Source organism: Dipodomys merriami, unplaced genomic scaffold (assembly GCF_024711535.1).
Source record: "Dipodomys merriami isolate MVZ:Mamm:240054 unplaced genomic scaffold, mDipMer1.0.p SCAF_496, whole genome shotgun sequence".
Taxonomy (NCBI): Eukaryota; Metazoa; Chordata; class Mammalia; order Rodentia; family Heteromyidae; genus Dipodomys; species Dipodomys merriami.
In genome coordinates, this window is record NW_027206064.1 from 431,204 (window position 1) to 457,263 (window position 26,060).

General features: G+C 52.9%; 1 protein-coding gene across 3 annotated transcripts in view; it reads right to left on the reverse strand.

Annotated features, from left to right (window-relative positions):
* Nucleotides 1-51: 51 nt before the first annotated feature.
* Nucleotides 52-26,060, reverse strand: part of LOC138809378 (solute carrier family 25 member 48) — a 34,385-nt gene continuing 8,376 nt past the window's right edge. For all 3 annotated transcript variants that reach the window (XM_069995890.1, XM_069995889.1, XM_069995891.1), the window contains 6 exons: nt 25,885-25,956; nt 23,637-23,895; nt 12,750-13,007; nt 10,116-10,249; nt 7,084-7,233; nt 52-1,028 (listed from right to left, as the gene is read on the reverse strand). In XM_069995890.1, coding sequence (XP_069851991.1) covers nt 7,111-7,233; nt 10,116-10,249; nt 12,750-13,007; nt 23,637-23,895; nt 25,885-25,956 — 846 coding nt within the window. In that variant the 3' untranslated portion in view covers nt 52-1,028; nt 7,084-7,110. The remainder of the gene's footprint in view (nt 1,029-7,083; nt 7,234-10,115; nt 10,250-12,749; nt 13,008-23,636; nt 23,896-25,884; nt 25,957-26,060) is intronic.

The following is a 26,060-nucleotide window of genomic DNA, read 5'->3' on the forward strand; positions in this document are numbered from 1 at the left end:
TTAAACAGACAGTCCCTCATTTCATGTCCTAGGAATGACAGGACACGGATATTATTTTTATTTATTCATTCATTCATTTATTTATTTTTGGTCAGTCATGGGGCTTGAACTCTGGGCCTGGGTGCTGTCCCTCAGCTCTTCAGCTCAAGGTGAGTGCTCTACCACTTCTGCTTTTCTGGTGGTTTATTGGAGATAAGAGTCTCATGGCCTTTTCCTTTCCAGGCTGGCTTTGAAGTATGATCCTCAGATCTCAGCCTCCTGAGTAGCTAGGATGACAGGTGTGAGCTACCAGTGGCCAGCCGAGATTCATTCTTTAACCTTCTTGAAAATGAATACAAGACCCATGCACCATGTATTATATAACACCCACAGCGGTGCCCCAGGGCAAGGTTCTGTAATTGAACACATCAGTCTTCTGCCGAAATGAGTTTTCACACGAGGCGAGGTTTGAAGGCCAGTGAGTCAAAACACCCCTGAGCTGTCTGAGCTATTTGGGTTTCACAATGGGCGATAAGGGATTGGATTACTGCTTTCTTTTCCCCCTGCTCTGGGCTCACCCACACTTTTATCTGGGGGGGCCCGGGCAATTTCCTGGAGGGACAGAGGCTGCTATGGGGCGGGCGGGGGAGGGCTGGGGAGCAATGGGGTACTTCCTCTTCCATCTGGGTTTTCTAAGTGCTGGTCCCGAGGCAGCTGTGTTATGCTAATCTAGTGCAGTCTGCGGTCTCAGGAAACCCCGCCTCCACGGTGCTGGGGGCCCCAGGATCATGACCTGGCAGAATCTGGTGGTTTGGGGGTGGTTTCAGAGAAGGCAGCCTGTCACCGGAGATGGGCCAGAGCAGCAGCAGCAGGTGACCATTCACTGCCACAGATGAGCCAATTGGCAAACCTGGTGTTTTCCCTTAGGTCTTCTCAAAGAGAAAATAAATAGAAAAGCGTCCTGTGGCCGAGGTCGCATGTGCGGGTGAGCGCTGAGGTCTGCAAACACGGCTCTCCCCTCTCTGTGAGACCTGGAATCAAGAAGCCACCTTGGAGAAAGGAGAGGAGATCATTACATTGCCAGCAGGTTTCCTGAACCCCAGGCGCTGTGAATCACGCTTCACGGACTGTCTCCCAACAGCCCTGTGAGCTATGTATTCTTGGGGCTTGAACTCTGGGCCTGGGCGCTGTCCCTCAGCTCTTCAGCTCAAGGCGAGCGCTCTACCACTTGAGCCACAGCGCCGCTTCGAGTTTTCCGAGTGGTTTGTCGGAGAGAAGAGTCTCACCGACTTTCCTGCCCGGGCTGGCTTTGAACCGTGATCCTCAGATCTCAGCCTCCTGAATAGCTAGGATGACAGGCGGGAGCCACCGGCGCTCGGCTTTGGATGGTGGTTCCTTATTAATAGGAATCTCAGCCAAGGGGCGGGCGATGAAAGAGAAGTCAGAGAGCAAGGAAGGCCAGCCCCTGCTGGGGGTACTGCAGAGCCTGTGGGTGGCAGGTGGCTAAACTCCACGAAAGGCGTAGGCAGAGTCTCCTACCCCTAAGGCAGGGCCTGACACAGCCCCTTGGGGGTCCCAGTGAAGACAAGGTTTTCCCACCAGGTAACAAGGCTTGACCGAGGCTAGACCCAGGGGTCTAAGGGTTAGGTGGGAAGAGAGCTGCTGTCATAGGAGCTGGTACCAAGGGAAGCCGTGCCCCGGGGCAGGCTGGGAAGAGCACCAGGGGAGGGGAGAAGGTCTCCCCAGGTCTGGCAGTCTCCTCACATCTCATTCCCCAGAATCCTGGGTCCCCTGAGAGGGAGGAGGAGAAGAAGATCTTGAACTGAGTGTTTCTCTTGCAATGTCTAAATCTTACCTTGAAACGGCCAAAATCAATCAATCAATCAATCAATAAATCACATCTTCTGCCAACTAGTAGAAAGGAGGCTTGGAAACAAAACCCCCTAAATTTAGGTAGGGGGGAAAAGTAGTAAAATAAGCCTCGGTGTATTTCCCACACACATTTGAAGCCACCTGAGCAGACGGCTTGGCCATCCCAACATCAAGAATACGCCAGGCGCTCAGGGTATGGTGAGGAATGGGGCTGGACTTGAACTCGTGGCTAGAGGACTGAACCAGCAGGGCCCCTCTCCACGCTCAGCCAGAGACCGGACACGGTACTCGAGCAGATGGGTTTCTGGCTCTCTGGCACACACAGTCTAGACTACTCTTCGCTGGGCAGAGCAGACTCTGGGAGTCAAAATCCTGAAGGGCTTTAATCAACAATTCATGGAAGGATCGGAGCCCCAAAGCCTTAAGAGCCAAGCAACTGTATTTCACAAACGTTACATATTTCTAATTACAAGGTAATTATAACCCAGGCTCTCTGAGAGGACCATGGCAGGTGAACACCCAAACCCACGAGTTCAACCCCAAACTGTATTTGCACATTACAGATCAAAAAACCGCATGTGCACTTGATTCTTAGGAGAGCTGTGGATGGCAGGCCAGGAGGTTGGTGTGGCCATTTTACCAGGGAGGAAACCCTAGCTGGTGAAGGTCTCCCTAGCTGGAGTTCCACCCCCCATGGAGAAGCAATGAGAAATGGGAATCTGGGAAGGGAGGTGCCAAGGGTCTGGGTGTGGTGGATTGGTTTGTCATCTAGGCCAAGGTCGAAATCTGCCAGGCGGACACCTGCCTGGGTTGGGTTGATCTCTGCTGCCACCAAGTGGTGATTCCTCGACATAGCGTCTTAGGAAGCTTCACATTTACAAGCCATGACTGTTAGTTTGCTTTTAGTGATTATTATTTTTTAATTCTCCATTTCTGGTAAGTAGTGGAAGATAAGCAAACGTTCTTTGGGGAACTGATGTTGATAGGGTACTGCTGGGACATGGATGTCATGTTTCCAGTAAAAGCACATGGTCAGGTCAAGCTCCAGCTACCTGATTTGTTCAACGACTGGCGCTCTACCGCTTGAGCCACGCCTCCCATACCAACTTTTTGCTGGCTAATTGGAAATAAGAGTCTCACACAGGTTTCTGTCTGGGCTGGCTTTGAACTGTGATATTCAGATCTTGGCTTCCTGAGTAGGTAGGAATAGAGCCACCGGCACCAGCTCAACACACATTTTTATGGTTGAATGCGTGAAAGGCCATGGTGTATTGACTGAGAACTGGAACCTGTGGCCCCACGTGAACCACCAGAGCACCTTCTCCAGGGAAATCCGAAACTCCTGGGCTGGGAAGGTGGCTCAGGGGTACAGTGTTTGCCTCTCATGCATGAAGCCCTGGGTTCGATTCCTCAGTACCACATAAGCAGAGAAACCCAGAAGTGGCATTATGGCTCAAGTGGTAGAGCGCTCGCCTTGAGCTGAATAGCTGAGGGACAGCGCTCAGGCCCTGAGTTCAAGCCCCACGGAAGACAAAAAAGAAATCCACAACTCCTATGTAGCCATCTCCCAATAGTGTTCTCTTTTGCTGCTATAAATGGCCTTGACCATTGTGGCCAGTGACTGCTCAGCAGGGGCAAAGCCAACACATGCTGATCTTCGTGAATTACCAGGAGGGACTGAAGATCCAAGTCCTCTGCAGGGGCACAGATTCACGAGAGCCTCAGTTTCTTCAAACTGGGTCAACAGTGCCATCTCCTCTCCTCTCCTCCTAATCTCAAGGGGGCATCAAGAGGATCCAGAGAGCCTGGCACTGGTGGCTCATGCCTGTCATCCCAGCTACTCAGGAGGCTGAGATCTGAGGTTCACGGTTCAAAGCCAGCCCGGGCAGGAAAAGTCTAGAGACTCTAATCTCCAATGAACCACCAGAAAACTGGAAGTGGCGCTGTGGCTCAAGTGGTAGAGCACTCACCTTGAACTGAAGAGCCAAGGGACAGCGCCCAGACCCAGAGTTCAAGCCCCACGACTGGCCAAAAAAAAAAAAAAAAAAAGAATTCAGAGAAGCTGGAAGGGTCCAAAAACACAAATCAGATCGTTGCTTCTCAGTGAGCATACAGAATGGCTACTTTCAATCGAACTGGGCGGCAGGGACCAGCACGTGGCCGGACATGGCAGACCTACAGCAGATGAACTAGACTACAGCCCGATGAACTAGATGATCTAGACTATAGCCAGATGAACTAGATGATCTAGACTATAGCCAGATGAACTAGACTACAGTCAGATGAACTAGATGATCTAGACTATAGCCAGATGAACTAGATGATCTAGACTATAGCCAGATGAACTAGATGATCTAGACTACAGCTAGATGAACTAAAAATAAATGATCTAGACTACAGCCAAATTAACTAGATGATCTAGACTACAGACAGATGAACTAGATGATCTAGACTAGAGGCAGATGAAGTAGATGATCTAGACTGCAGCCAGATGAACTAGATGATCTAGACTACAGGCAGATGAACTAGATGACCTAGAATACAGCCAGATGAACTAGATGAACTAGACTACATCAGATTAACTAGACTACAGCCAGATGAACTAGATGAACTAGACTACAGGCATATGAACTAGATGATCTAGATTGTAGCCAGATGAACTAGATGATCTAGGCTACAGCCAGATGAACTAGATGATCTAGACTACAGCCAGATGAACTAGATGATCTAGGCTACAAGCAGATGAACTTGATGATGGGGACTGCAGCCAGATGAACTAGATGATCTGGACTACAAGCAGATGAACTAGATGATCTGGACTGCAGCCAGATGAACTAGACCCCAGGGCACCTCCGCCCAGCATCCACAGTGCCTGTCACGATGCACTCTAGGGGGGTACAACTGGAGGCTTCACAAGCCGCCCTCATCTCCCAGAGGAAGGGGCTCCGGGGGGGAATGTGTGGGCTGCGGCAGGCACGGACTTCGGGAGCTCATCATGAACACGATGCCCCCAACAGCTGGGCAGCCATCATCTCCTGTGGCTAGGACCTTAGGCATTGAGCCCCGCCCCACCCAAGCCCAGGGCCACCATCCTCCGAAGCCTCATCACCACGTGCCAGGCTGCTCGGGCTGGGGCCAGCATCGGCAGGGCTTTCTCCTTCCAGCCAGCGCCTTCTCCCTGCCCGCTTCAGCAGCGAGGCGAAGGGGAGTTACCTGAGGAGAGCAGTTGTCTCCTGGGGCCGGAGATACCATGCAGAGACAGGGACCCGGATGGCCGAAGCCTCTCAGCAAGCAGGCAGAGGCATCTGACCCAGACGTGACACGAAGAGGTTTCCAGGGCTTTTTATTTGGAAACGTTAAGAGCCACTTGGAGCTCCTCTGTGAATTCTAAGGGAGAGGACCACGGGGTTGGGTGCAGGGTTTATTTGGCTCAGATCTTTCCAGGTGCTGGGTCTAGAACTGAAAGAGGAGGTGTCTCCCCTCAGCCCCCAGTCTACTGATTCCTTCCCAGGCAACCTCAGAAGCTGGGGGGGGGTGAAGGCACCCCGAGGCTAGCATGTGGGCCAGAGTCCCCCCCACTCGGGGTGGCTAGGCCCTTCCTTCCCTCTTCTGGGAGATTCTGGAAGATTCACGATGGCTGGCTTTCAGTCGGTCAGCCTCGTCAGGTAACGGAATGAGGTTCTGAGGTTCTGAACCGCCCTGAGAGAAAAGGAGAAGCCACAAGAACCAGCTCTCCATGTAGGGGTCAGCAGTCTGCCAGAGACTGTTCTAGAAGAGCCCGCCACGTGCCAAGGATCGCGTGGGTGCTGAAAGGGGGGGGGCGCTGTGTGCGTTATTTAGGAACAAGGCAGGAGAAGACTATCTTTTTTCCTCAAGGGAAATTTCCTGGTACCGGAAGGAAGAATACAAACCGCCCCGGAAATTGGGAGTGTGTGTATCAGGACAAAGAGCGGAGCGGTACCGTTCTAGGAAAGTTCTGGAGCCGTGGTCAGGGTGGTGGGCCAGAGACAAGACCTGGACAAATGGTGGTTATGACCACCCCCATTTCTACCACAAAGGGCATCTTCCTCGCCTGTCCAATTTTCATTTCTTCCTATGAACTGATAGCTCAGATGGTGGAGAACCAGCCAAGTAATCAGGTGGCCCTGAGTCTTAACCCAGGTATCGGAAAAAACAAACCTTCCCAGTGCTGGGGAACAAGTTTAGAGAGTTAAGAAGTAGACACATAAGGCTGGGCGCCGGTGGCTCACGCCTGTCAGCCTAGCTACTCAGGACGCTGAGATCTGAGGATCATGGTTCAAAGCCAGCCTGGGTAGGAAAGTCTGTGAACATCCCCCCCCCCCCAAAAAAAAAGCTAGATGTAGAGCTATGGCTTGAGTGGTAGAGCGCTAGCCTTGAGCAAAAACGTTTAGGGACAGTGCCCATGTCCTGAGTTCAAGCCTTAGGACACAAAACAACAGAATAATAACAAGGTCTGGTGATGGTATTTGTGTTTTGTTCTATCTCTTTGCATTTTCTATTTGTCTACAATTGACAACACATTGATTTTACTATAGGAGTAAAGCATCTTCACCTCTTCGGATGCAGGGGGATTGTGACATCTGAACAGGGCATTAATAACCAAACCACGTCCCTAGCCCTGCCCAGGAGATTACCCGGATTCAGTTACTCCTCACCAAGATGTGCATGTATGTGAAATGTGTCTCTACCCTCTTCCTTTTACAAAGGGAACGCAACAGACCAGGGCCAGAAAAGCTGTGGATCCGGGGTGTCTAAGGGGCAGGGGAGGGAGCCGAGGAACGCAGATTCAAGGGCAGGTCTTGGGTGGCCGGTGGTGCCCGCTTCTGGCGGCCAGGATGCGGCGCCACCCAAGCCTGCCGGCGGCCTACCTGGAGGAGGCGGCATTGAGGCCCGGTGGGCTTCTTTGGAGGTAACCCTCCTTGCTGGGGGGAAATCTGTAGTCATGGGGGCTTCTGGATCGACTAGAAAGTTCTGTGACTTGTCTCTCTTTGTGTCCTGGACTTGGCAGGTGAGAAGAAGCCACAGGACACAGAGACCCCCCCCCCTCCCCAGGGGCTTGAATGCTCCTCAGCCAGTGCTGTCACGGAGGAGATGAAGACCAGAGAAGACGAGCAAGGGGGAAAACTCCAGCCCCACCTACCCCAGGACGGGCAGAGTGACATTTGCCGACTGGCTGCTTTTGCACGATGAAGAAAGGAGGTGCACACTCACCGGGGGTGGGGTCGGGAGGGGGGGCGCTCAGGGGCTGGTCACGGCGTGGTCTCCGCGGAGGGCCTGCAGGGAGAGCTCATAGCCGAGGAACATGGCCGCGCTCATGGGGAAGCCTCGCACTGTGTTCACCGTGAAACCCCTGAAAAACACCTGCGGGTGCACGAGTCGGGTTAGTGCCAGGGTCGGAAACGGAAGGGGCTGGCCCAGCCCCGCGCCGGCCTCGATGGAACCGCAAAGGACCTGTCTCAGGCCCGCCGCAGGCTGACCCAGGCCACGTTTGCCGGCCCGGTCCTGAGTGTCCTGGAGACCGAGGCAAGACCCCGAGCCTCATAGTCAGGTCACTGAGTCTGCCAGGCTCTGCCACATGGTGATAGGTCCTGCCCGTGACACCCCCCAGAGTGGCAGAGAAAAGCCACTAGACCCACCACAGCCGTGGGATAAGCCACGTCGCTTTCCCAGGTCCCTGTGTTACTTTGTCATCTCTTAGCAAGAAGGAGCCCCCCACCATGTTCCTGCTGAGATCTGCATCTGCCACTACCTGTTCCCTAGAGAATACTAGAGCATGCGCCTCATGATCTCCTTAAATATCCATGCGTGGCGCCAGGCACGCGCTCATCAACGTGAGCACCGCCGCTCTGATTCCTGTATCATCTCCTCAGTTGAATCCATGGAGCTGGTCTTTTTCAGAAGCCCTTGGTGCTGCTGGTTCCCAGCATGCTGTGGTGAGGTCACTGTCATTGGCCACAGAGGTCAGCTTGATCCAGGAAACCCGCCCAGGGCCTGGACTGCACAGAGACAAGCAGGTGACTCCACCAATCCGCTGAAGCCTCTCAGTCAGGGGACAAGCAGGATCTGGGTAGTGATCGTTTTTCCCGTCTAATGTCTAATCTCTTCAGAATTCCCCGGGCTCACTCACAGTGACTGAGTGGCGGCAAGGAACTGGGTCAGGCTCCAAGAGGAAAATTCCATGCCGGGTACCCACAGAGGCCTCCCACGGCCTTGGCTTGGCTCTGTTGTGCAAGGCTGAGTCTGCCTAGGCCCAGCTTGGAGAACTAGGCTCCTGTACCCCAGACAAAGCTCCTGGAGGTCACTGAGGCCCTCAGGGCCTGGGCGCTGTCCCTGAGCTCACAGGAGCTAAATGTTCTTGAGATCACAAAACCCATCTTCTGGCCTTTATAAAGCGGCCCCCTAGGCTTTCCGTTTTACAAAACACAGTGAATTTGGGAGGAAACCGTATCAACTGTATATTTCTGCCTCTATGGATCTCTTTGAACTGACACGCAAATTTAGGAGAAATAGAGCATGACATCTCAAAAAGACAATCACCCACTTGGATCTCTTAGCTGTGTTTCTGCTTAAAAAAAAAAAATCAAATGCAAAAACCAGCAGAGGCCATACCAAGGCTTCTAGAAGGAACTCTGGTTAAACAAACGCAAATACACAAAATGTTCAAGTATGGAGAATAGAAAAGCTCCAAGTTGAACTATTCTTCTAACACAGAGACAGAAACAAGGTGGTCTATATCTTACGTCTTATGCCACAGTACTGGTGCCGGGCCTTTCTTTATAGGCTGTGGTATCTAATTCCTGGCCTTTGTTTGTGTACCATCAGTGTCTTAATTAACGGGGTGGTGGTTTGGGGAGAATGTGCATTCACCTGTGATCTGATTGGGGCAGAGGCATCCCAACCCAGGCCCAGAACCCATCAGGTCTGGGCTCACCACTGAGGAAATTGAAGGGAAATGACAAGTCACTAGAAAACTGGCTTCATCCGAACATGACCAAGCTCCCCAGGCCCGAGAATATCACCCCATCTACATCAGTGTTTACAAAGTAGGCAGGGGCCCCGGTATCGGGGAACTGAAAACGCAAGACAGGAGGCGTTCCCTCCAGGAACTTTTGTCAAATCAGATTGACCACCTCCTACCAAGGTAGCTCTGACTGATCTCTGGTCGTTTTGTCTTTTGGTGGGCCCTTTGGTCTGGCCTTTGGGGGAGTTTGCATCCAGCCTGCTTCACACAGAATGTCAGCCATTCCCCTGTGGGGCCATCCAAAGGTCCGGCACATTCCCAAGCAGCAAAGGGAACAGACCAGGATCTCGGACAACTAACAGTAGGAGGAGAAGAGGCTGGGAAAGAAGGCGCTGTCCATGGTGGTGGGTGAGATGTGGAACGCATGGGCACGTGCAGGACCAGAAGCCCAGTAGAGTCTGGGGACGGGTGTACTGGGCATAGGGGAATGGGGTGAATCATCATGGGTTTAGCCATGGCGGGGATAGGCTCCATGATAACAATGACATAGATAAATATGTATGCGTGTATACATGTATGTGTGTATGTACGTGTGTGTATATCCGTGTGTATGTATGTGTGTCTAATATTACAGACCACAGACTTAACTCTGCCCCCCTGGATTAAGCCTGGAACTAAACATCCTTCATACGCCTAATTTCATCTAGATCCTAAGTACACCCTGGACTCTGTGGTGGGATGATTAGAGAAACTGAGGTAAAACCATATGCTTGGATCCCTCAGCTCTCGGGTAGTTAGAACTCAAGACTGCCAACTCTAAGAGCCAAGCATCCTCTTTGGAGGGCGATGAATCTGTTTCTCCCCCGTGGGCAGGGAAGCTTCGTCTTTGTTCTGGGCTAGGCTGGCGATGGCCGGGGCGTGGGTTGTTGAAGAGGAGAAGAGGAGGTGCAGAGTCCAGGGAGCCGGATGGAAGAGACTCCATTCCAAGCCCAGATCTCTGGCGTTGTAGACCTGGGCCAGGGGAAGGGAAGGCCCATCGGGAGGCTTGGAGGGGGTTAAGAGGAGGTGACCAAGGGACGGGAGAGCGCCCCCTGGTGGGAGGGGCGGGGAAAGGCTGCTCATCCCATCCTGAGAAGGCCAACTGTGGTGACTGCGGACAGGGCTGGGCCACCCTGCTCAGCTGTACTCCCAGAAGTGCTTGGTACTCGTTAAGCTCCAGCCCCCTCTAGGGTCCCCTGCTCAGGGCTGTCCAGTCCCCCCCCCGGGGCCGTGGGGACCTTACTTTCAGGCCTTCCTGCTGGTAACTCTGGGCGACGCAGTCTAGGACACCCCTGTATTTGGTCACATAGACGCCATCGGCTTGGAGTCGACTTTTCACCACGTCCATAGGGGTTGCTGTGCCCCAGGAAATGGCTCCTGCGGAGGAGAGACAAGGAACGGGTGTTAGCCGGGTAACCACTCGGGAGGCTGAGATCTGAGGGTCGCGGTTCAAAGCCAGCCCAGGGCAGGAAAGGCCGTGAGACTCTGATCTCCAATGAGCCACCAGGCAGAACAGAAGTGGCGCTGTGGCTCAAGTGGTAGAGCGCTAGCCTTGAGCTGAAGAGCTCAGGGACAGCGCCCAGGCCCAGAGTTCAAGCCCCACGACCGGCTCCCTGAGGACTTCTCCCATTCAGAAATTCTGCAATCTGCAGAACTCAGGGTGCAGAATCTGTTCCTGGTCCTCCTGCTGTGGGACTTGGTGGCTGTCTCTTGCTTCCTCTGAGCCTTGGGTCCCCTCATCTGAGAATTGGGGTGTTAGGGCCACTTCTTTATGGGGTTGCTTGATGGACCCTGGGAAGCGATATCCATGAAGAAGCCTTGAACACAGGACCAGTTCATAGCCGGGACTTGGTGCACGTCAGTGTTATTAGCACTTTTTATCCTTTTCTTTGTCTGAGACCAGGACTCAAACGCAGTACCTGATACCTTCACTCATTGGCTAGCGCTCCACCAACTGAGCTATGTCTCCAACCCCTTAGCAGCTTTTATTGGTTGGCAGGCCACATGTTCCACAGAACTTCATAGCACCTCCCGAGGGCACACAGAACCTGGGGTCTGTGATTGGTGGCTGGCAGCTCCCGGGAGGCAGGATTTACTTTGGACTCGGAGAAGCTGTACAAACATTTGCACAGAGGCGACGTTCCAAGTAGTGCTAAGCTTGGAGGTTAGGGGGGATAAAAAAAGATCAGGGATATTGGAAAGCAGAAAAGAGAGGATCACAGTCCAAAGCTAGCCTTGGCAAACAGCGAGAAGCCCTATCTGAAAAAGAAACGGAAAGCAAGAAGAACTGCAGGCGTGGTTCACGTGGTAGAGTGTTTAGATAGCGAATTCGAGGCTCTGAATTCAACCCCCAGTACAGAAAAAGAAAACACAACGAAATCCACGCTGAAACCCCTTTGAACAAACTAGCAGACACTCAAGAAAGAGAAATGTCAGGTTTCTGTTGGGCAGTGGGCACTATTTGGAGAAGGAAGGCAAACATATAACTGGTGATAACAACAAAATGTGGAGAAAAAAAAGAAGTAAGAAGAAAATCAGGAACAGTTTCTGTCCAGGGCTGTGGCATAAAACCCAGGAGCCACATGCCACTGGTCACGCTTGCTGGGTAATGAAACCAGGGGCCCTGGCTTGGGCATTTCTGCCACTTGGGAAGGACGCCAGGCAAACCATGCCAGGTTACTGTATAAACACAATAACCTTGGATGGGAAGAGAAAACAGATATCAAAGTCCAGGACAGCTGGTTTGCCAGGTTTTATATCTGTTGTTCAGTGGTTCTCAAAGTGGACCCTAGCTCCTCCCTAGGCCTTCTGCCTCCCAGGGCTTCTGGAAGCTTCTCTGATGTCCACTCCCCTCCTGCTTCTGCTAGGACAGCGGGCCGCTTCCCTCGGGGCTGCCCCTGTCAATCAGGCCGCCACAAGGGCTGCTCTCAGCAGATGATAGGTGGGTACTTGCTGTCTTTCCAGCCAATCAGCATGCCCACCACCACCTCTGCAGGGCGGGCTCCCAGAGAACCTGCAGGTGGAAAGCTATTGTGGGGGCACTGAGAGGAGAGCTTTGATGTGTGTTTGCTGAGATTAAAGTACAGCTAGGTCCTGTGGTGACCAAGACCAGAGTGTGGTTCCAGCTGCAACAAAGAGGACAGCGTGGAGGAGATAAAGGAACCGCAAATGAGGTCAGCGGCGTAGCTGAGAGGCCAGAGAGGGACGGGCAAGCCACTCAGAAGATGTTGTCACTTCCCCCTCAGCCCCCAAATAAAGTGGGGGTGCAGTGCAGGATTCTGATGAAGGAGGCGAGCCCCTGGCCACAAAATGAGTCAAGTGTAGATTTGAACTTGGGGCTTTTGGATGGCAGAGTCCTGGCTAGCCTGCCTGTCCAAGCTGTGTGATCTTGGGTTGGTGGCTCAGCATCTCTGACATGGATTCCTACCTCACAGGCCTCCTGACAATCCTTCTTACCCGCAAGCCATGACACAGGGTGTAGACAGAGGGTCCAATGAGGCCGGGAGCCCGTGGCTCACGCCTGTCATCCTAGCTACTCAGGAGGCTGAGATCTGAGGATCACGGCTCATGATCTCCAATAAACCACTCAGGAAACCAGAGGTGGCACTGTGGCCCAAGTGGTAGAGCGCTCGCCTTGAGCTGAAATGCTCAGGGACAGTGCCCGGGCCCAGAGTTCAAGGCCCGTGGCCCACCAAAAAAAGGAACTCACAGAAGGACTGCCAATCACCCAGGAGGGGAGTACCAGGGGTCACCACCCACTTCCTGCTCTTCCTGGGTTTACCTGAGCAAGCACTGCTGGGTGTTGCTGGACCAATCCTGCCTCTCCACCTCCCTACCCTGCCCACCTTGGCAGGCCCGGGAATAGGGGCTCCCTTACCTGCCACCCCGCCTGCCAGCCACACGGCACAGGGGCTGGGGCCTGCGTGGGCCTCGGGTGTGATCCACTCGCTTAGGAACACGTAGGGAATAAAGTAGAGGCAGTAGCCTGGAATGTCCCTCAGCAGCATGGCACTGGCTCCCCGGTACAGCCCCGCCAGGCCCTCGGTCCGCACGATGGTGGACAGACAGTGCACGGGCCCCTGGTACACTGGCGGCGCCCCAAACGCCACCGTCCTGGGCTTCAAACCGAGGTTGGCTGCAAAGACAGGGGGAGGGGGAGGAGATGACGGGTGACCCAGGAAGGTAAGTCACCGGCACCAGGGCCCGTCTCCCGCTCTTGGCAGTTCGCCATCACATGGCCTATCTGTCGTCACCAAACCTTTCTTATCATCTCGGCAACTCCCACCAGGGTTCCCGACGAGAAACGCTGCCAGCCAGGCGCCCGTGGCCCACGCCTGACATCCTAGCTACTCAGGAGGCTGAGATCTGAGGATCGAGGTTCAAAACTAGCCCGGGCAGGAAAGTCTGTGAGACTCTGATCGCCCATGAACCACCAGAAAACTGGAAGTGGCGCTGTGGCTCAAGTGGTAGAGCGCTCACCTTGAGCTGAAGAGCTGAGGGACAGCACCCAGGCCCAGAGTTCAAGCCCCATGACCAACAAAAAGAAAGACAGAAAGGAAGGAAGGAAGGAAGGAAGCAAGCAAGCAAGCAAGCAAGCAAGCAAGCAAGCAAGCAAGCACACACAGGCACCCAAACTGGAGACTCTCCAGCTAGGTGATAAGGATTAGTGGCTTGGGATTCCAACTGCTTTCTGGTCAAGCATCATTACATGTTTCTAAACAGAATGCCTAGGATTCACTGTGACAATTACAGCACGCTCTTTCTTGAAGCCAAGGCTAAAAAGCCTAATATACTGTGTGTATGTGTATATATATATATATATGTATATATATACATATATATACATATATACATATATATACACTGTGTATGTATGCACACGCATGTGCATGCATCCTGGTACTGGGGCCTAAACTCAAGGCCTGGGTCCTGTCCTTCAGCTTTTTTTTTGCTCAAGGCTAGGACTCCTAGCACTCTACCATTTGAGCCACAACTCCACTTCTGGCTTTTCTGGCGATTCACTGGAAATAAGATTTGTCACGGGCCGGGGGCTGGTGGCTCACACCTGTCATCCTAGCTACTCAGGAGGCTGAGATCTGAGGATCGCGGTTCAAAGCCAGCCCGGGCAGGAGAGACTGTGAGACTCCTATCTCTAATAAACCACCAGAAAACCGGAAGTTGCGCTGTAGCTCAAGTGGTAGAGCGCTCGCCTTGAGCTGAAGAGCTGAGGGACAGCGCCCAGGCCCAGAGTTCAAGCCCCACGACCGACAAAAAAAAAAAAAAGACTTGTCACGGACTTTCCTGCCTGGCTTTGAACCACGATCCTCAGATCTCAGCCTCCTGACTAGCTGGGGTGACGGGCGTGAGCCACTAGTGCTGACCTGGTGTGGACTGAGGTCAAGGGAAGGTTTCTATCTGCCTGAGAGGAAAGCTTGAACAAACTCCTCCCCTCTTCCCAGGGTGTTGGGGAGCAGGGTGAGATCCCAGACCTCCGGGGTGAGGACATCAGTCTGAGCCTCTGGCATTCCCTCCTTCGGGGTGGGGCAGGGCAGGGGGCACAAGGCTCCTTAGGGCGAGATCAGCCATGGAAAGCCCCTGAGATACGTTTCCTCCCCCAAACACATGGTGATGTGGCCCTCAGATGGGAAACATGTCCTTGTTGCTCTGTGTGAACTCCGGCTGGCTGTTTTTCCTCTCTAGCTCAAGCCGGCCTGAGCAAGAGTCAAGGTTTTCATGAATCAACTCTGGGTGGGTAGGAGGTGGCTGTCAGGAGTTACTGATTGAAAGGCAATGTACAGACAAACCACCTCTTGTTTAGAGGTGGAGATGTTGAAAGAACGCTTGCCCAACGGCCAGATCAGCTTGCTGGGGAGAGGGGGTGGGAGGGGAAGGAAGCTGGGGTTCTTCCTTTTCTTTCCAGGGTAAGCAGTAAGGAAATTCCCATTCTCCTACATTCGGGACCTAAGCAATCGCCTCTTCATTGCTTGAGAATTCGCTAAGTGCCGATTAATGTAATTGGCGTGGCGGCCACCGTCGTGAAGATGCTGACACAGCTCTCCATGGATCCCAAGTCATACTGAAGCGCTAACGCAGCTTTCCGTGACAGTAAGGAAAGGCGTAAGGGAAAAGACCTGATGGAGGGAAAGGATTCATGTTGGTTCTCCGTTTGGGAGGCCCCTTTCCAAGCTGGGTTTGTCATGAGCAAGTATCTCGTGGTGAGGGAGCAAGGAAGGGCAAACCAGCTCACCTCATCATCCACGAAGCAAAAGGGAATGGGGAAGGGAGGGGTGGGGTCTTACTATCCCCAAAGACCTCACTTCCTCCCATTAGGCTCCGCCTCCCATTAGGCTCCGCCTCCCAAAGCCTCCATCACCTTCAGACTGCCTCACTTTGGAGATCAAGTCTTTGCTTAATGCATGGGGGGGCAGGAAACACATGTCCAAACCCCAGAAACTGTGATGCTCCTTCTAGCTCTCTCCCAGCTCCCAACTAGGGTAGTGGTGGCTTTTAGGGGCTACTGATTACAGGCTACTCTATTGGCAAGTCACAGGTCAACTAACCTGCATTGTCAAAAGGTCCAAGTCTTACTTTTTCCCCCCCTTCAATAAGAAAACTCTTCTGCACAAACATCAGGACTCTCTCTACCCCTAAATACTGCTGAACCTATTTCCTGAGTAAGCATGCAGTCTGATAAGGACAGTAATCAGTTTTATACATCTACATTGGTAATACTCCTTTAATCTAATCTGCTATCTGTAAACTGTTCATCTGACCTCACTGTAAACTCTGTAGCATTTTCTCCCTCTGGGACAAAGTCTCCCAACGGAAACATCCAGCTCTTTATCGGGAACATTCCCACAGCCTTTCGGGGCTTTCTTTGACACCAGCATTGTATTGAGAGTGCATCCCACTTCTTTCCTTTTCCTTTTTGGATTTCATTCATTGGCCAGCGAACGATCTACCAACTGAGCCCCGCCTCCAGCCCCGCCCCTTTCTTGTTAAGAGAAAAGTCCTCATTCACAGTCAGTCTGAAGTTTCCTTGTCATACCCAGAGGCAAGGAGGGCTTAACTGGATTTCTTTCCCTTCCTGTCTTTTCAGTAGAGACCAGTCACTGTCCTGAGCCTCTGGGCTTGGTCTCCTCTGGCTTTCTATCTTCATTTATATTAGTTTATTTCTAAAAGGAGGTATAAGGGACGCTCACTAAAAGGTTGAGCTCTTAAGTACGAGGCTGATACGTGACAATTGCATTGACCCTACGTCACCACACCCTTCCAAAGAAAATCACTTCTTCCACTTGAGACAAAACAGAGTTCTCAGTAACACTTACCACGGCATAGGTTGTAGTTGGTGAAAACTACATTTTGGTAACTCTCCGAGGCTGATTTGGGGGGTTACTGGCAAAGAGCTCTTGGAAACTCATAGACATGCTTCTCTGGTGAAGTCTATTTAATTTCTCGAGGATGCTCTCTCCTTTTTTTTTCTATAATGGAGATAAGCCAAGCTTTACTCATTTCTTATCGTGAGCACTCTGCCATTAAAAGCAGAGCACATTGTTCAGCATCGTGGCCTCCCAAGTTCATGGGCTCCGCTCAGCAAGCATCTGACACCTGTGCTGTTGGACCCTTGGGCTAACGACACTCCAATGATCTTCCCAAATCATTCATCCCACCTACCACACCCATCCGAGATGTTTAGTAGCACCCAGTATGGTCATCACTTAGCAGACCGCCAAACCCTTCGGGCATGTTCCCAGGATCTCACCAATGGGAACCTGGGGCCTACTTCCTGAACTCTGGGCCTGGGCACTGTCCCTCCGCTCTGCAGCTCAAGGCGAGCGCTCTACCACTTGAGCCACAGTGCCACTTCCGGCTTTTTCTGCTTATGTGGAGCTGAGGAATCGAACCCAGGGCCTCATTCATGGGAGGCAAGCGCTCTACCACTGAGCCACCTTCCCAGCCCCGAGTTCTACTTTCTAAAGAGTCTAGCAATTGCCCCAGGGCCCGGAGAGCCAACACAGGCTCCTGCTTTAGTGGGAGAAGCCCTGCACAGGGGTCATTTGCATCCCAGTTCAGCAGCTATGGGCTGTACAACCCTGTGCAAAGGACTCGACCTCGCTGCCTTTGTCTCCTCCACATTGTCAAAAGGGGTGGAGGGTTCGCGTCCCCTCTTCAGGAGGAGCACTGGTGGCCTCCTTCAGCTTCTGTGTTGAAGGAGAATGGCGACAAGTGCACTCGATTCAAATGCGTGCTGCAGAAATCCACTTTCCTTAGAGGAAATAGCTGTCATTCCTATGTTTATGAACCTGTCCTGATATGACTCTGAAAGTACTGGACGTGCCAACCTCAGATGTCCTGGCCTGTAGCCATGATCGCTGGTGCTCATCATCGAGAGCCAAGAATAACCAAGACTGACAGCAAGTTCAAAATCGAGGACAATGCTTGCTCTGGTCAGTTGACTCCAACAACCAACAACGTATCGCCTTCCAAGGGTTGATTACGTTGCACGTACCTTCATCAGCCTCTGGTAGCTATGTGGGACTACAGTTTGAAAAAGGAGATCTAGTCCGGAACTGTCTAGAACTCCAGGACTTCTTTTGAATTGCCTAGCTCTTTACCCAAGCCTCTCCACAAGCTTCATTCCCGCTCCTGGGCTGCTAGTGCCCCAATCCAGTGCCCTCCAAGGCCCAGACTGGATAGTCCTGGGCTGGCTCCAGGATTTTGTGTCCCTTGTCATGTCCCCAAGGCTTTCTGACTTTCCACGAAGTCTTTCCTTAGGAGCTGGATGGGACCGTGTGTGACTTCTCAAAGGTCTACTATCATACCTGCCCTGTACTAGGGGAGTCTTCCAAACTTGCTGCTGCTCCCCAAGCTCACACTGCCTACAAAAGAGGATTTTCTTCTTGAGAGTGACACATCTTGTGTTTTGTTTGTTTGTTTTTGCCAGTCTAGACGCTTCAACTCGGGGCCTGGGCGCTGTCCCTGAGCTTGTTTTGCTCAAGGCCTGCACTCTACCCCTTGAGCCACAGCGCCACTTCTGGCTTTTTCTGTTTATTGGTACTGAGGAGTCAAACCCGGGGCTTCATGCATGCTAGGCAAGCACTCTACCAAAGGGCTTCATATTCTAGAACAGGTTTGATGGCCTCCCTGCTTACCTCTCAGCACAGCCTGTCGTATTGTCTTGGTATATCCAGTATAGGGCAACGTCTGTCCTCTTTCTCCACCTAGATTATCTTACACATGTCGGAGTGAGGCCTTCTGATATCATCTCTCCCAATACTCTTCCTCTTGCCCTCAAAAATTCCAGTCTTAAGCCAGGCATCAGTGGTGGCTCACGCCTGTCATCCTAGCTACTCAGGTGGCTGAGATCTGATGATCATGGTTCAAAGCCAGCCTGGGCAGGAAAGTCCATGGGACTCTTATCTCTAATGAACCACCAGAAAACCGGAAGTGGCGCTGTGGCTCAAGGGGTAGAGCGCGTGCCTTGGGCTGAAGAGCTGAGGGACAGCGCCCAGGCCCCGAGGTCAAGACCCACGACCAATGACAACAACAACAACAAAATTCTGTCTTTTCTCGTTCTTTTCCTCCCAACTTAGAAAATAACTTCCTTCTTCTGTTCCTTCTCCCATCCATGTCTCTTTAGAATGAGTTCTCCCTTCCCCAGGACCTGTAATACCACGGCCCCGGGGGCTCTGCCTCTGGGGTTTGAGAGGCTGGAGGAGTATGAGCAAGCCTCACGTGTGTAAAACCCAGCCACTGACAGCGCCTGTTAGCGAGCGGCAGCGCTGACAGCCTCCTGGCGCGTGCGCCATGGCCTCGGCCGGCCTGTTACGGCGGCTCACCCCACTTGACGCTCAGCTCCTCCCCAGATCCCTTTCCTGGTTCTTCTCGCCCTCAGCCTCCCTCGTCCCTACGCCTGCCTGGCATGGGCCCCTAACGCCGTGGCTTTGATCGTCATCCCCGGCCCGGCGCGCCCTCCGCCCATCCCCTTAGCTTGACCCTGTCCGTCTAGCAGGCACCTTGCGTCACAGCATCTGGGCCAACTCGGCCATGCCCTCGCTGGAGCCAATCAGGCTCCAAAACAGCGGTGGTGACAGCACGGTCACCTCAGGAAGGCATTCTGCCGCCACCGGAATCCCGGGGCCATTTCTGACACGCTCCTCATACAGGGCTATTGGTTCTGTGTCACTGATGGTGTTTGTCTACCGCTCCTCTGTTCCCCGGCCTGGCGCCCAGGGCTGGGGTAACCTCCATATCAACCTCCTGTGGCCGGGTCCACCTTCCTACCACACACCTCTGCCTGAGTCTTTTTGGTCCGTCATGGGGTTTGAACTCTGGGCCTGGGCGCCGTTCCTGAGCTCTTCAGCTTAAGGTGAGTGCTCTACCACTTGAGCCCCAGCGCCACGTCCAGTTTTCTGGTGGTTCACTGGAGAACAGAGTCTCAAAGACTTTCCTGCCCAGGGCTGGCTTTGAACCACGATCCTCTGATCTCAGCCTCCAGAGTAGCTAGGATGATGGGCGAGAGGGCACCTGTCTTTCTGCCTGAGTCTTCCTGGTGTTCAAACCTCTTCCCTGTCTGGTGGAGAGAATCCTGATGCACACGTGCGCTCTACAACTCCACATCCACTCACACCATGCGCTGTAAAATAAATCAGCTGCATCCCCCACCGCATGCCTGCCTTTCCCTGGCTCTCCCTAGTTTGAAACACCCTCTCTCCCCATGACTCCACCCCGCACTCAAAGACTTATCAACAGCCCCTTCTTCATGCACACAGCCAGAGTTGGGGCCTTTCAACCCCTTCTTACTTCCCCTATGTATCTGTACCCTTCTACGTACACAGTGTGGGCTGGCAGACAGACAGCTGTGCACCCAGGACTTCTGCTTTACCACTCCACCAGACTTCAGAGGGGTCTCGGGGAGCATTTATGTGAAGGAAGAGAATTCCAGGCGTGAGTTCTCACAGAACTGCGCAGCTGAGCCTGGTCAAAGGACCGAGATGAGCAGCTCACAGTAAATGGTTAAGTCCCCCTCTCCTCCCCCAAGCTGGGTGGGGGCTTTAAATGAAAACACAGACCTAAGAGCTGGCCATCGGCCTCTGGGATAGGAAGGACTCTCTGGCTGGGTAGCAGGGGGTAGCTGGCCACCAGGACCCAGCTCCAACTTCCGGTGTAGGCAGAGGCTCTGTTAGGCTCGTGGTCATGCAAAGGATAGTAATGATGTTGAACGGGAAGGTGCACTGTGAGGGCACCGCCCACTGAACCTGGGCCCACCCTGCTAGCTTTCCTCAGTAAATCCCCTCCCCTCACCCTCCCCTCCCTCCTGGCCATCCAGAATACCTCCCGAGCGCGTGGGGAGAGCTTGGACCGCCCCCGATCACTTCTGTTAGTGTGTAAAAAGTCCTCAGCACCAAGTGGAAATTCCCCCGAAAACTTGAGCAACGACTAGGGTAAGGCTGTCAGCCTTTCTGAAGAACAATCTCACAATGTGCACCAAGAATGTGAAAAATGGCTCTACCCTTTGACCCCCTCGAGAATCTAATCACCCACATGTTCAGGGAGCAAACGAAATGAAGGCAGCTCTTCATGAACAAAGTCGCTGGTCACATTCTGTTTTGGGGACAGAACAAACTGTAAACAGCCTAAGTGTGTGTGTGTGTGTGTGTGTGTGTGTGTGTGTGTTGGTCCTGGGGCTGGAACTCAAGGCCTGGGTACTATCCTTGAGCTTCTTTTGCTCAAGGCTAGTGCTCTACCACTTGAACCACAGCTCTACCTCCAGCTTTTTTTTTTTTTTGGAAGTTTAGTGGATATAAGAGTCTCATGGACTTTGCTGCCCAAACTAGTTTTGTACCATGATCCTCAGAACTCAGCCTCCTGAGTAGCTAGGATTATAGATGTAAGCCACTGGTGCCCTGCTCTCGTGTTTTGTTTTGTTTTGTTTTTTAACATGCTAGACTCATGCTGAGATCCTCATGTGTGAAATGTCATCCCATTCCTTCTCCATTGGAATGTGATTACTATTGTTATATCTGTCTTTCAGACAAACTGATGCTTGGTGATCTTCAGCCAACCACCCACAGTTTCTTAGCTTAGGTGCAGGTAGAATTAGAGGCAGTCCATCTAAGCCAGAAAATAAATTCTTACCCTACTGATTCAGTGTGTGTGTGTGTGTGTGTGTGTGTGTGTGTGTGTGTGTGTGTGTGTGTGTGTGTGTGTGTGTGTGTGTGTGTGTGTGTGTGTGTGTGTGTGTGTGTGTGTGTGTGTGTGTGTGTGTGTGTGTGTGTGTGTAAGAGGGAGAGACAGAGACAGAGACAGACAGACACAGAGAAAGAAAATTACACATCTATTTTAGAATGGGCTGGGAAAGTGACTTAGTGGTAGAGTGCTTGCCTAGCATGCAAGAAGCCTTGGGTTCGATTCCTCAGTACCACATAAGGAGAAAAGCCAGAAGAGGTACCATGGCTCAAGTGGTAGAGCTCTAGCCTTGAGCACGAAGAGGCCTAGGGATGGAGCCTAGGCCCTGAGTTCAAGGCCTAGGACCGTCGAAGAAGAAGAAAGAGGAAGAGGAGGAGGAGGAGGAGGAGGAGAAGGAGAAGGAGAAGGAGGAGAAGGAGAAGGAGAAGGAGAAGGAGAAGGAGAAGGAGAAGGAGAAGAAGAAGGACCCACCTATTTTAAATAAGTTTATATGTTGCTTTAATTACGTGGAAAGTAATTGAGTACAAAAGAATATAACACTGTCTATGGAGCCCGGCACAATCTCTTAGCGTCTCTGCAGGGTTGGCCAGGGAGCCCGTTAATGTGTCACCAGCAGAGGTGGCCCCTTCCAGACTGCACATGTTCCCCAGTCTGTAAATTTTCAACCCTGGCTCACCATCAACGTTCACTTGGGAGTTTCTGGGTCGCTGTTTGCCACTCATTGAACTAGATGACCCAGGCCTTCACCTCAGAGTGAGTGGCCTCTGGTCCACCTTTCACGTGCCCCAGAGCAGGGAAGCCAAAAGCCACTGGGCAGCCAGCTGCAGTGTGGGGAGTAGCCTCTCCCACCACACGTCCATCCCCCCGAAAGTGGACTGGCAACTCGGGGGTAACACCACAAGGCAAGCGTGATCCCACGGCTGCCTGGAGACGCTCTTGTCAGCAAAGTCACCTGGAGAGAGGCCTGACCCAGAGTGCAGACCCTACCCCTGCAGCCCCCCTCAGCCCTGGCCCCATCTGTGCAGTTGTCAGAAGTTGGGGTCACACAGGGTTTGGTTTTACTGGAATTATCTAACCATTTCCAACTGAACATCTCAGAATTTTCAGAACAGTCAAATTCTCTCTCTCTCTCTCTCTCTCTCTCTCTCTCTCTCTCTCTCTCTGTCTCCTCTCTCTGTGTGTGTTTAAGAAAAATCAAAGGAATCCAGGTGCTGTGACTCACGCCTTTCATCCTAGCTACTCAGGAGGCTGAGATCTGAGGATCATGATTCAAAGCCGGCCCAGGAAGGAAAGTCCGTGAGACTCTGATCTCCAATAAACCACCAGAAAACCAGAAGTGGCGCTGTGGATCAAGTGGTAGAGCGCTTGCCTGGAGCTAAAGAGCTGAGGGACAGCGCCCAGGCCCACGACTGACCAAAAAAAAAAAGAGGAAAGGAAAAAGGAAAGGAAAGAGACTATCTGAGGTTCTATGCATCCAGGGATGTGGTACACAGGGGCGGGGTAGGCGGGTCATGCCACCCCCTTGGAAGAAAGGCAGTCCACTGGGCCGCAGTCCTCACTATTTCCAACTGCCCCTGAGATACCTAAGCTGGCTTTTCCAATAGCAGAGGAAGGCGGAGGGTGAGATGTATTCGTGTTCAGTGTAGAGTCTAAACAAAACCAGGAGCGGACACACCTCCTGGACACCTCTGCTTCCTGGTCCCAATGAGTCTTTGCCTTTTCTACTTCTGGTCTAGAAAGTTGAAGAAAATGACGCCTGCCCTCCTTTCCTGGAGAGATTCCTGGAAGGAAATATGCCGGGTGGCAGAGCTACAGCGTCTACTCAACCCTGGAGCAGAAGCAGAGGCTTGGTTGGTGAGCGCCGTCAGACCTCCTCCTGGAGGAGGAGCGGCTGTGGAGTCTGTGCCTCAGTCTCCCCAGGGTGAGGGAGCCGACCCGTCACCCTTAGCAGTGGCTCATGTTCAGGATTCATACGCATCAGACACGCGAGGTGTGCTACTGCACAGCCACCAAGCTCTGCTCTGCATGACACATGCCTGCCCCTTCTCTCTTCTTCAGTCCAAGCGTCTCATGCTACTGTCATTGTAAAATGTGGTTACCCCCCCACTTTTTTTGGTCGGTTATGGGGCCTGAACTCTGGGCCTGGGCGCTGTCCCTGCACTCTTCAGCTCAAGGCGAGCGCTCTACCACTTGAGCCACAGCTCAAGATGAGAGTCTCATGGACTTTCCTGCCCAGGCTGGCTTTGAACCTCCATCCTCAGATCTCAGCCTCCTGAGGAGCTAGGATGACAGGCGTGAGCCACTGGCACCTGGCACACAGACCCTTTTTGAGCAAGGGGCTCCGATATTCAGAGAAACCAGCCAGAGCCCTTCACGGGGGCCTGGCACGTGCCAATGTAACAGATGGTAGTTATGGCTACAAAGAAAAGAGCGCTACTGTCCGCCGTGCCGTGATCACACACACACACCTGCTCACTCAATGACAGGATATTAACAATCACAGCCCAGATGCGGTGACTCAGAGAAGAGTCACAGGCTGCCTGGGGCACCAGGCTTCCCTCCCCGGAACTCTTACCTTCCCGACACGGCTGTGTCTGCATCTGTAGCCGGATCTTGATGAGGTCCACGGGCCCGCCCAGCCCAACAGCGACCAAGCCGGCCGCCATGCTGGCCAGGAGCAGGTCAGACAGGTGGCGTTCAGGACCCGCCTCAGGCTCCCCGCAGTGGTGCTGGCTGAGGAACCTCTGCAGGTTGCTGAAGACCCCAAACACCATCGAGTTGTAGACAGCGATGCTGGCCAGGGGGAAGGACATGCCCTTGAAGAAGCCGGACACCTGTGGCAAAACCCAGAGAGAGAGAGAGAGACTCCGAGCCAGGAACAGATTTCCCAGGATGCTCTGGGCCTGTCTCTCTAGGGCCTGCAGGAGAGGGGGAAGGGTGGAAACATCCACTATGGGGCTAATAGAACCGAGACATGGTGGGGACGGTCACTCCTGGGGTGGGCGGTTTGCTAGGGACAGACAAACGGACAGATGATGATAGTTCAATCCATGCAGCCTGTTGTGAGGAGCTCGTCTTCAGATGGGGCTCCTGAGCATGGGATCCCTGGCCAGGGAGCCTGGAAGGGCACGGGAAGGAGCTGGCATCACACACAGGATGTCAGAGGCTGAGTGCAGTGCTGTTCCCTGGAGTTGGGGGTTTTCCTGGAACCCGTTCTCAATGGTTACCAACAGACGCTCTGAGGAACACTAGAACATTCCACAGGCTCTTGGAGGAGTTGGGACTACACACACACACACACACACATACTTGCCAGAGATGGTACCAACTGATAATGTACAAAACCGTGCACAAGATAGAAATGCCGGCCAAGTGTGCTGCACCTGGCTGCCGCAGACAGGCCACTCGGACGAGTGTGTACACTCACGCACACACAAATGCACACACGCGCTGCTCCAGGCTCTTCTCCATAACGAAGGTCGGTCAATAACTTGGGACACGGCCTAGCCAGGAGCTCTGTGGCATCTGAGAAATCCCATCCAAAGTCAGCACTGAGGCTGTGGGGTTGGTTCGCTGGCGGGCAGACAGTGTGGGGAATGTGTGCCAAGAGGAAGAATCAATGGCCACCTTTCAAAAGATCTAGGAGTGGCACAGGATTACCCCGGAACACTAAGTACTGGGTTTGCAGCGATCGCTCTGACTTTCAAGACACCAATCAAGAGGGCGAAGACACCACCAGGAAGCCGGGATATACTTCTCTGTTGGATGATCAAGGAACTTAGAGGAGGGCACTTGTGAGAATCAAGCCCAGCAGACACAATGGTCGTAATGGGCTAGATTTCCGGGACTCAAGGAAAACCTACAAGGCTGTGTTACAAACAAGGCTTGCACTTGGCTGTTTCTTTTTTCTTGTTTTTTTTTGTTGTTGGTCATGGGGCTTGAACTCTGGGCCTGGGTGCTGTCCCTCAGCTCTTCAGCTCAAGGCCAGCGCTCTACCACTTGAGCCACAGCACCACTTCTGGTTTTCTGGTGGTTCATTGGAGATAAGAGTCTCATGGACTTTCCTGCCCAGGCTGGCTTTGAACTGCGATCCTCAGATCTCAGCCTCCTGAGTAGCTTGGATGACAGGTGTGAACCACTGGCGCCCGGCACTTGACTGCTTCTTGAAGTTGGGTCATCAGTCCATCCTGAGTTTGAAATTTTATTTCCAATTCCCCTAAAGCATGACTTGGGAAGTCCCTGGCTAATCTTCTCTCCAGAAGGGAGAATTCTTTGGTTTCTCCTGTGAAGAGGCCCAGCCTGTGTGGCTAATGACAGGGATGCCATGCCCGGACGAAGGGCAGCATGACACCCACAAACCCACAAACCCAGCCCTCATTCCTACTTGACAGACACACAGGTTACATTGGGGGGGGGGGGGTTGGTAGGAATTTTCCACACTGTGGTTCCAAAACTCTTCAAGCTTTCTCCAGGGAGCGCACACACACACACACACACACACACACACACACACACACACACACACACACACACACACACACACACACACACACACACACACACACACACACACACACACACACACACACACACACACACACACACACACACACACCACCACCACTTTCCCCCTTGACAATAACGTTGGGAGGGGCACCAGGGACAGGGGACAGGTAAGTTAAGGTAATATAACGTAGGGTGAATGCTAGGTCAAAGAGGTTGATGAGCAAGAATGAGCATGCTCCTGTCTGACATATGGACGGGGAGCAAGGCTGGTCCCCTGTGTCGGGGAGGCTCGGGCTGCCCGACCAAGGGTCACTTACGCTTTCCCTCTGGTACACCGTGCGGATGCAACTGAGTGTGCTCCCGTAGCCAGTGCCGGCCTGCAGGCGGGCCTGCGGAGAGAGGGAAGCATGGGGGGAGCGAGCGCTCAGAGATCAGTCACATCCCAAAGCCCCAAAAGATGCCCGAAGGACGGGTCTGGGATGCAGCCCTGGGT